General features: G+C 48.3%; 1 protein-coding gene across 1 annotated transcript; it reads right to left on the bottom strand.

Annotated features, from left to right (window-relative positions):
• Positions 1-457: 457 nt before the first annotated feature.
• Positions 458-10,799, bottom strand: LOC136129007 (uncharacterized). The gene is made up of 4 exons (XM_065885087.1): positions 10,683-10,799; positions 2,799-2,934; positions 1,062-1,214; positions 458-1,026 (listed from the first exon to the last, which is right to left on the bottom strand). The coding sequence occupies exons 1-4, from the start codon at positions 10,797-10,799 to the stop codon at positions 458-460; spliced, it is 975 nt and encodes a 324-aa protein (XP_065741159.1).
• Between the last annotated feature and the right edge of the window lie 666 nt (positions 10,800-11,465).

The raw sequence follows: 11,465 nt of genomic DNA, 5'->3' as shown, positions 1-11,465 counted from the left end.
GGGTCAGTGGATGGATGGGTGGATGGGTGGATGGATGAATGGGTAGGTGGGTGGATGGATGAATGGGTGGGTGGATGGATGGATGGATAATGCATGGGGGGTAAATGCGTGGGTCAGTGGATGGTGGGTGGATGGATGGATGGATGGATGGATGGATACGTGGATGAGAGTGTGGATGGATAAGTGGATAGATAGATGGTTGGATAATGGATGGATGACTAAGTGGGTGGGTTGGTAGATGGGTAGATGGATGTGTGGATGGATGAATGGGTAGGTGGATGGATGGATGAGTTGATGGGTGGATGGATAATTTGATGGATAAAGGATGGGTGGGTAGGTGGGGTCAGTGGATGGGTAGATGGATGGATAATAGGTGGGTGGGTCGGTGGTTGGGTAGATGGATGGATGGAAGAATGGGTGGATGCATGGATAATGAATGGGTGGGTAAGTGGATGGGTCAGTGGATGGGTGGATGGATGGATAATGGGTAGGTTGGTGGATGGGTAGATGGATGAATGGGTGGGTAGATGGATGGATGAATGAATGAGTGGGTAGATGGATGGATAATGGATGGGTGGGTCGGTGGATGGGTAGATGGATGGATGAATCGGTGGGTAGATGGATGGATAATGGATGGGTGGGTAAGTAGGTGGGTCAGTGGATGGGTAGATGGATAGATGGATGGATGGATGGATGGATGGATGGATAAGTGAGTGGATGGGTGGATAGATAAGTGGATGGATAGATGGAGGGACAATGGATGGGTGGGTAAGTGGGTGGGTAGGTGGGTGAGTAGATGGATGGATGGATGAATGGGTGGGTGGATGGATGGATGGATGGATGGATGGATGGGTGGGTAGATGGATGGATGGATGGATAATGGATGGGTGGGTAAGTGGGTGGGTTGGTAGATGGGTAGATGGATGGATGGATGAATGGGTGGGTGGATGGGTGGGTGGGTGGATGGATGGATGGATGGATGGATAGATGAATGGGGTGGGTAGATGGATGGATGGATGGATAATTGTTGGGTAAGTGGGTGGATTGGTGGATGGGTGGATGGATGGATGAATGAATGGGTGGGTGGGTGGGTGGATGGATGGGTGGGTGGGTGGATGGATGGGTGGGTGGGTGGATGGATGGATGGATGAATGGGTGGGTAGATGGATGGATGGATGAATGGGTGGGTAGATGGATGGATGGATGGATGGATGAGTGAGTGGATGGGTGGATAGATAAGTGGATGGATAGATGGATGGATAGTGGGTGGGTCAGTGGATGGTGGATGGATGGATGGGTGGGTGGGTAGATGGATGGATGAGTGAGTGGATGGTGGATGGACAGTGGATGGGTAGGTAGGTGTGTGGGTCAGTGGATGGATGAATGGATGGATAATGAATGGCTAGGAAAGTGGATGGGTTGATGGATGAATGGATAGGTAGATGGATGGATGAGTTAGTGGATGGATGGTTGGATAGATGGAGGGATAATGCATGAGTGGGTAAGTGGGTGGGTCAGTGGATGGTAGATAGATGGATGGATGGATGAATCGGTGGGTAGATGGATGCATGAGTGAGTGGATGGGTGGATGGATAATGGTTGGGTGGGTAGGTGGGTGGGTCAGTAGATGGGTAGGTGTATGGGTGAGTGAGTGGATGGGTGGGTGGATGAATGGGTAGGTAGGTGGGTGGGTGGATGGATGGATGGATACATGGATGAGAGCATGGATGGATAAGTGGATAGATAGATGGTTGGATAATGGACGGATGGGTAAGTGGGTGGGTTGGTAGATGGGTAGATGGATGTGTGGATGGATGAATGGGTAGGTGGATGGAAGGATGAGTTGATGGGTGGATGGATAATTTGATGGATAAAGGATGGGTGGGTAGGTGGGTGGGTCAGTGGATGGATGGATAATAGGTGGGTGGGTCGGTGGTTGGGTAGATGGATGGATGGAAGAATGGGTGGATGGATGGATAATGAATGGGTGGGTAAGTGGATGGGTCAGTGGATGGGTGGATGGATGGATAATAGGTGGGTGGGTCAGTGGATGGCTCGATGAATGGATGAATGGGTAGATGGATGGATGGATGAATGAGTGGGTAGATGGATGGATAATGGATGGGTGGGTAGGTGGGTGGGTCGGTGGATGGGTAGATGGATGGATGAATGGGTGGGTAGATGGATGGATGGATGGATAATGGATGGGTGGGTAAGTGGGTGGGTTGGTGGATGGGTAGATGGATGGATGGATGAATGGGTGGGTGGGTGGATGGGTGGGTGGATGTATGGATGGATGGATGAATGGGGTGGGCAGATGGATGGATGGATGGATAATGGATGGGTGGGTAAGTGGGTGGGTTGGTGGATGGGTAGATGGGTGGATGGATGAATGGGTGGGTGGATGAATGGGTGGGTGGATGGATGGGTGAGTGGATGGATGGATGGATAATGGATGGGTGGGTAAGTGGGTGGGTTGGTGGATGGGTAGATGGATGGATGGATGAATGTGTGGGTGGACAGATGGATGGATGGATGGATAATGGATGGGTGGGTAAGTGGGTGGGTCGGTGGATGGGTAGATGGATGGATGAATGGGTGGGTAGATGGATGGATGGATAATGGATGGGTGGGTAAGTGGGTGGGTCAGTGGATGGGTAGATGGATGGTTGGTTGGATGGATGGATGGATGGATGGATAAGTGAGTAGATGGGTGGATAGCTAAGTGGATGGATAGATGGAGGGATCATGGATGGGTGGATAAGTGGGTGGGTAGGTGGGTGGGTAGATGGATGGATGGATGATGAATGGGTGGGTAGAGGGATGAATGGATGGATGGATGGATGGATAATGGATGGGTGGGTAAGTGGGTGGGTTGGTGGATGGGTAGATGGATGGATGGATGAATGTGTGGGTGGACGGATGGATGGATGGATGGGTGGATAATGGATGGGTGGGTATGTGGGTGGGGTTGGTGGATAAGTGGATGGGTGGGTGGGTGGATGGATGAATGGGTAGGTGGATGGATGGATGAGTTGATGGGTGGATGGACAAGTTGATGGATAGATGGATGGATAAAGGATGGGTGTGTAGGTGGGTGGGTCAGTGGATGGGTAGATGGATGGGTGGACTGATAAGGGAGGAGGAAACATACAGAAGTTTCTTGAAGCCCCCCACCCCATGTCTCAGTTTATCTCTGCCTTGGAAAACCTACAGTGTCTACCATGAGCAGAGACTTCCCAATCCTGTGGTCCCTCTGCTCCTGGTCTCATGGCCCCTGAGAATGGGGGAGTTTCTGACCAGACTCCCCAGATGACCATTTAATGCTAATCACATAACATGATATCAGAAATCACCCCATGATTCCCCTTCGATCCAGGTGAGGAGCGGGCGTGGCATGAGGGCAACCAGGCCTTTGAGAAGAATGACCAGGTCGGCTGCCAGGCTTCCCGTGACCCCTTAGAATACTGTTAGTTCCCAAGCTTGGGGCCTGCCTTCTCTCTCGAGGTGCCCAGCTCAGCTGTGCTCTGAGACTCAGCTTCTCCATCTGTAAAGGGGGAGAATAATCTCTCCCTCACAGGGCTGTTGTGAACGTCCTCCCTCCTGGTAATGACTGCACGGCCCTTTGAGTGGCAGAGCAATGGATCAGTGCTAAATATTAGTATTGTTAATTATCACTACTACTATTACTATATTCTTCCCATAATGATGAGATTCTTCAAACACGGCTCATGGTAATAAATATTTGGCTCTGTGGTGGGCAAAGGCATTTTCCCCCTCTTTGGTTTATTCCTAAAGTGGCTTTTCCAGAAAACTGGCTTTAAAAAGGCCAAAATCATAAGAGGCTGAATCAAAAATCAGAAAGCCCCAGGACTGGTGCTGAACACTCAGAATGCCGGGGCCCAGGTGTAACAAAACTGGGAAGTGAGCCGCTCAGCACAGGCCCATTGCAGCCACAAAGGGACGTGGGCCACCCCGTGGCCAGATCTTCTGGTTTTTCAAGAAGGGCTGAACATTTAGGTTTTTAGAGTAAAATCTACTTTTTCTGTATGTTGACAAACACCCTGAGGATGGAGCAAAACATGACGGCAAGCTGAACTTGGCATTTGTGTCGGCGGCGTGCAGCCTCGGACTCGGACCACATCTCTTGTTTCAGAGACAGAGAAACTGAGGCCCAGAGAGAGGCAGGATTCTACCCCAGACCACACAGCAAGCACAGTGGAGGGATGACCAAGGCCAATCTGTTGTTCAGACACATATGTGAGTACGCGTGCGTGTGCACTCTCACATGCCCCCTGGACTGAAGTTTCAAATCAGCTCAGGGCTCCCCAGGGAGGAAGCCGAGCCTCCCCACGGCCCCGCAGGGATGGGCTGTGCCCTGCACCACTCTGCAGGGGGTGCCCCGGCAGAAGGCCTGGGACCACCCCCCAATCTTCCCGCGCTCCTTGCCCCCTGCTCCTCCACTCAAGGGACTCCCTCAGCAAGACCCGGGTCAGAAGAGTCCTGGGACAAAGTTTTCTCCACCTGAGGTACAGCCGTCCCCTGCCAGCTTCAAGCAAGTCCGTGACATGTTTCCTGAGCCCCTAGGAGGCTGATCACTCACACGTACAGGTGAGAATCTGTATTCCAGACTTGGCGGCTATGGGCTGATCTAGAACAACTTCAGCTAGGATGGCTGGGTCTTTTCCCACACGATCTCATCCTCCAGCAGGCCTCATTCACACCAGAGAAGAAGGATTTCAGAAACAGGAGCAGAAGGGGCCAGGCTCCTTGAGGCCAGGCCCAACACCAGCACTACATTAATTCTGCTACATGCTAAGCGCCAAAGCAAGCCACAGGGCCAGCCCAGGTTCCAGGAACTGGGAAGGAGACTCTGTCTCTTAATGGGAGCTGCTGCCCGGCCACACAACAATGGGTGTGGCACCGGGAGGGGACTTGAGACAGGACCCCTGTGAAGACACTGGCACATGCTGTCCCGAGCAGAAGACAATCTTAGCACTGACCATGTGGCAGGGACACAGCCACTCTGTTTGATGGACCCCCCACTCCCACCCCAGAGCCTCAGCCACCTCCACCAGCTGCTTGGTCCTAGAGTCAGTCTTGGGTTTTGTCTTCCTCCGCTCCCCCAGCCATCAGCAAATCCCACAGGACTACCCTCTGTCTGCAAACCCACCATCCACTGGCGTGGCTGGATCTGGCTGAATTCCCGCCACACAGGTCCTCTTCCTCCAGGTGACACTGCTGGACCACACTTCCCATCTCCCTTGCACTTGGAAGTGGCCATGGGACTAGGTTCTGGACCGTGAAGTAGGGGTGGTGTGCTCCACTTCTGAGCCCATCGGCACCCCCCACACTCTTTCCCTTCCACTAGCTTGACACAACGGGCCATGAGGTGTGGGCAGTGGAGCCCCAGAAGGAAGAGCCTTGGGTCCCTGAATGGCCACCTGGAGGAGAGTTACCTGCTCATCAGGAACACCCAAGGGCAAGGAATACACGTCTGTTGTGGGGAGCCACTGAGATTTTGGAGTTCATCTGTGACAGCACAGAGCCCCTCCCTCACTAGGCTCCAGCCTCAGAGGCCTTCCTCCTGTTCTTCCAACATGCCATGTTCCACCCTGCCCCTGGGCCTTTGCATGTGCTATCCCCTCTGACCTCTGCATGGTTGGCTCTTTCTGATTAATGAAACTCAGCTCAAATGCCAACACTTCAAGTATATACCTCTACCACCCTGGCTTCCAGCACCCCTCATCCACTATTTTTGTCTCTCTGTGGCATTTACCACTATCTGAAATGTTATCTCTCATTTACTAAAGGTTGTGCAGTATAGGTGGTTAAGAGCATGTACTCTGGAGCCAGATACTCTTATGTTCAAGTCTGCCTCTGCTATTCATTGCTGTGTGGTTTTAGGGCAAGTAACATAACCTCTCTGTGTCAGCATGTCCCTATTTGTAAAATGGGAGCAGTAATAGAATTATCACAGTGATTAAAGGAACTAACATATGTAAATGGCAAAACACAGTGCCTAGTACACTACAAGAACTGAGGAAGTGTGAGGTTTAATTAACATGCTTACTGAATTTCCTGGGGGCAGGACTTTGTTTCTCCTTGCGGCCACTGGGTCTCCAGTGCCCAGCACACAGCTGGGGTTTAATATTGGTTGACTAAGAATGAATGACAATAAAAGGGACAACCTAGAAGAAATGGATACGTTTCTAGAAACGTACAATCTCCCAAGACTGAATCAGGAAGAAATAGAAACTATGAGCAGACAAATTACCGGTAATGAAACTGAATCAGTAATTTTAACACTCCCAACAAACAAAATTACAGGACCGGACAGCTTCAAGGTGAATTCTACCAAACATTCAGAGAAGAGTAACACCTATCCATCTCAAACTATTCCCAAAAATTGCAGAGGAAGGAACACTTCCAAACTCATTCTAGGAGGCCAGCATCACCCTGATACCAAAACCAGACAAAGATATTGCAAAAGAGAAAATTACAGGCCAAAATCACTGATGAACATAGACGCAAAAGTCCTCAACAAAATATTGACAAACCAAATCCGACAATACATTAAAAGGATCATACACCATTATTAAGTAGGATTTATCCCAGGAATGCAAGGCTTTTTCAATATCTGTAAACCAATCAATGCGTTCATCACGTTAACAAAATGAAGAATAAAAATCATATGATCACCTGAATAGATGTGGAAAAAGCTTTTGACAAAATTCAACATCCATTTACGATACAAACTCCTCAGAGGCAGCATACCGCAGCATAATAAAGGCCATATATGACAAATCAACAGCCAACATCATACTCAATGGTGAAAAGCTAAAAGTATTTCCTCTAAGACCAGGGACAAGACAAGGATGCCCACTCTTGCCACTTTTATTTAACATAGTTTTGGAAGTCCTAGACACAGTAATCAGAGAAGAAAATAAATAAATAAATAAAAAGGCTCCATTAAGAAGTAAAGCTGGGCTTCCCTGGTGGCACAGTGGTTGGGAGTCCACCTGCCGATGCAGGGGACGCGGGTTCGTGTCCCGGTCTGGGAGGGTCCCGCATGCCACGGAGCGGCTGGGCCCGTGGGCCGTGGCCGCTGGGCCTGCATGTCCAGAGCCTGTGCTCCGCGACAGGAGAGGCCACAGTGGTGAGAGGCCCGCATACAGCAAAAAAAAAAAAAAAAACCCAAGAAACAAGAAGTAAAGCTGTCACTGTTTGCAGGTGACATGATAGTATACACAGAAAATCCTAACGATGCCACCGGAAAACCATTAGAGCTTATCAATGTATCCTGCAGTAAAGCTGCAGGATACAAAATTAATACACAGGAATCTGTTGCATTTCTAAACACTACCAACAAACTATCAGAAAAATTTAAGGAAACAATCCCATTTACCACTGCATCAAAAAGAATAAAATACCTAGGAATAAATCTACCTAAGGAGTAAAAGACCTGTACTCAGAAAACTATAACACACTGATGAAAGAAATTGAAGACGACAAACCAGATGGAAAGATATACCATGTTCACGGACTGGAAGAATTAATATTGTTAAAGTGTGATATGATATCACTCGTATGTGGAATCTAACTTAAAAAAAAAACATACAAATGAACTTACTTACGAAACAGAAACAGACTTACGGATATTGAAAACAAACTTATGGTTATCAAAGGGGAAACGTTGGGGGGAGGGAAAATCAGGAGCTTGGGATGAATATACACACATTACTATATATAAGATAGATAACCAACAAGGAACTACTGTATAGCACAGGGAATTCTACTCGATACTCTGTGATAACCTATGTGGAAAAAGAATCTAAAAAAGAATGAATATATGTGTGTATAACTGAATCACCTGAACTAAAACACTGTAAATCATCTCTACTCCAATAAAATTAAAATATTAAAAAAATATATTGGCAAAGTGACCATACTCCTCAAGGCAATCTACAGATTCAGTGCAATCCCTACCAAAATACCAAGGGCAGTTTTCACAGAACTAGAACAAATAATTTTAAAATTTGTATGGAAACATGAAAGACCCCAAATAGCCATAACAATCGTGAGAAAGAAGAACAGAACTGGAGGAATCAAGCTCCTTGACTTCAGACTATACTACAAAGCTACAGTAATCAAAACTGTCTGGTACTGGCACAAAAACAGACACCTAGATCAATGGAACAGAATAGAAAGCCCAGAAATAAACCCACACACTTATGGTCAATTAATCTATGACAAAGGAGGCAAGAATATACAATGGAGAAAAGACAGTCTCTTCAACAAGTGGTGCTGGGAAAACTGGACATCTACATGTAAAAGAATGAAATATACAAAATAAACTCAAAGTGGATTAAAAGACTTAAATGTAAGACCAAAACTAAAACTCTTAGAAGAAAATATAGGCAGAACATTCTTTGACATAAATGGTAGCAATATTTTTTTTGGATCCATCTCCTAAAGCAAAAGAAATAAAAGCAAAAATAAAACAAATGGGACCTAGTTAGACTTAAAAGCTTTTGTACAGGGCTTCCCTGGTGGCGCAGTGGTGGGCTTCCCTGGTGGCGCAGTGGTTGGGAGTCCGCCTGCCAATGCAGGGGACACAGGTTCGTGCCCTGGTCCGGGAGGATCCCGCGTGCCGCGGAGCGGCTGGGCCTGTGGGCCATGGCCGCTGGGCCTGCATGTCCGGAGCCTGTGCTCCACGATGGGAGAGGCCGCGGCAGTGAGAGGCCCGTGTACCACAAAAAACAAACAAACAAACAAACAAAAGCTTCTGTACAGCAAAGGAAACAAAATGAAAAAACAACCTACTGAATAGGAGAAAACACTTGCAAATGATATGACCGATAAGGGGTTAATATCCAAAATATATAAACAGCTCATACAACTCAACATCAAAAAAACCAAACAACCCAATTAAAAAAATAGGCAGAAGACCTGAAGAGACATGTTTCCAATGAAGACATACAGACGGCCAAGAGGCACATGAAAAGATGCTCAACATCATTAGTCATCAGAGAAACGCAAAAATCACAATGAGCTATTTACCTCAGAGAGAATGGAACCCTTGTACACTATTGGTGGGAATGTAAGCTTGTGCAGCCACTGTGGAAAACCATATGGTTTCTCAAAACACTAAAAACAGAACTACCATATGACCTAGCAATTCCACTCCTGGGTGTATATCTAAAAAAATGAAAACACTAATTTGAAAAGATACATGCACTCCCATGTCCATAGCAGCACTATTTACAATTGCCAAGATATGGAAGCAACCTAAGCGTCCATCAATAGATGAATGGATACAGAAGGTATGGTATACACACACACACACACACACACACACACACACAACGGAATACTACTCAGCCATAAAAAGGAATGAAATTTTGCCATTTGCAACAACATGGATGGAATTGGAGGGCATTATGCTAAGTGAAGTAAGTCAGAGAAAAACAAATACTGTATGATATCACTTACATGTGGAATCTAAAAAATAAAACAAACTAGTGAATATAACAAAAAGGAAACAGACTCACAGATATAGAGAACAAACTAGTGGTTACTAGTGGGGAGAGGGAAGTGGGGAGGGGCAAGACAGCAGTTGAGGATTAAGAAGTACAGACTATTGTGTATAAAATAAATGAGCTACAAGGCGATACTATAAACACAAGGAATACAGCCAGTATTTTATAATAACTATAAGTGGACTACAACCTTTAAAAATTGTGAATCACCATGTTATACATCCGTAACTTATGTAATATTGTACATCAGCTTTATATCAATAAAAAATTTTTTTAAAATAAAAATAAAAACAGGGAAAAGAAAGAAAGAATGAAGACCTGGATCTGTTCCCAGACTTGCCCGGCCCCTGCCCCGATCCAGGCTGGGGGGCAGTGGGCTCGGGCAGGCTTCTGGGGCCCAGGAGCTGGGGGACAAGAGGTGGCCTGTCCTGAGGGTTGTCCGCCTGCTCAGGGAGTGGCTGGGAGTGTAGAGACAGCTCAAGCCCCCTGGACGTGGTCACAGGCACATCTGTTCCATTGACAAGGTGGCCACTGGTTGCCATGACGACGCTCCTGGCCCCAGAAGAATGTGCTGAAGACAACGGGAGAACTCTGCAGCCACCCCCAGCTTAGCCTCCAAGATGGCAAGCCACCTCTGACCCAGAGTAAGTGTCACCCTACATGCTCACGTGCAAGCATACACGGACCCACGGTCACAGGCGGACTGAACGAGACACCCAGAGGGACCTACACACACCCGGAGGGCCTCACGCCCAGGGAGAGGCCAGACACCAACATGGGAAGGGCAGACACACGTCCGCCCTGACCAGAGCCCCAGACAGACCCCCGCAAGAGGCCCTGAGACGCGCACAGGCCTCCCCAAGGGGCACAGGGTCACTCACAAGACGCACGCCCACCCAGAGGCCAGACACGGACTAAGCAACCTGAATCACCTGCGAGGCCACGGCCTGACCTCGCCATTCACCTGTGGTCCCTGGGACCTGCTCTGCGGCAGGCCCGCAGAGAGCGTGTGAACGTGTGCGTGCAAAGACAGACAAGCCCTGAGGCTGAGCCCTGCCCCCACAGAGCAGTGTGCCCCCCACCAAGCCCCCGCTCTCAGCCCCAGACGCAGGGTTCCAACCACAGCTCGCTCTCTCTTACCTGGAGAGATGGGGTACACGGATGATGCCAGGCGGGGCTCCCTGTTGCTAGCAGCGCAGTCAGCAGCAGCGCCCGGACCACCTCGACACCGCAGGCCCAGGTCAGCCCCACCGCCATTGTGGCCGGGTGGGTTCAGGGGCCGTGCGGGCCGGCGGCGGGGATGGGGTGGGGTGGGGGTGGGGGTGGTGGCTTTGCCCCCAACGAGCCTCAGACAGTGATTCTCAAAGCGAGGTCCTGGCGCCTCTCTCGGGGGGGATCAGGAGATCAAAAGGTCAAACTATTTTCATGGTAATAACTGGGATACTCACAGTTTTCACACACGCTCACAGGCGTACTGTGGAGTTTTCTAGAGGCTACGTGAGGTGTGATATCGCGAGAGGTGTAAAGTGGTGGCTGGTGTGAGAATCCAGCTGACTTCTATTAACCACACGTTCAAGAGATTTGCAAAAGTGAAAAACAGTGCCACCCTTTTCGCTAAGTTTCATTGTATTTCACTGGTTTTAAAAGAGCTGTTTTTCATTAAAAATGTATTATTTCTGTAAACACAGTGGGTTCATTGTCATTTAAAATGAATGCATAAGTATTTATATTTTTCTCAGCTTTAATTTCTATCACTGTAAATATTGATAGAGATACACATACACAACAGCTGTGGGTCTGCAATAATTTTTTTAAAAGCTAAGGGGTCCTGAGACCCCCAGTGTTTGAGACCTGCTGCCTTAGACACATGGCTAATGGTTGATTATAGTTCCTCTGTGCACCCAGATTCAGTGAATGATAGGG

Source organism: Phocoena phocoena, chromosome 10 (genome assembly GCF_963924675.1).
Source record: "Phocoena phocoena chromosome 10, mPhoPho1.1, whole genome shotgun sequence".
Lineage (NCBI taxonomy): Eukaryota > Metazoa > Chordata > Mammalia > Artiodactyla > Phocoenidae > Phocoena > Phocoena phocoena.
Note: the sequence above shows the minus strand (reverse complement) of the source record. Positions and strands in the feature narration are given on the sequence as shown.

What these genes read in the sequence shown, in the direction of transcription:
- LOC136129007 (XM_065885087.1), bottom strand. Translation starts at nt 10,799, where the DNA reads ATGGCGGTGGGGCTGACCTGGGCCTGCGGTGTCGAGGTGGTCCGGGCG. An exon ending in TACCCACCCATTCATCATCC is followed by an intron (nt 1,215 to 2,798) that starts ATCCATCCATCT and finishes CATCCACTCACT; the next exon opens with CATCCATCCATCCATCCATC. An exon ending in ACCCATTCATTCATCCATCC is followed by an intron (nt 1,027 to 1,061) that starts ATCCACCCATCC and finishes CACTTACCCAAC; the next exon opens with AATTATCCATCCATCCATCC.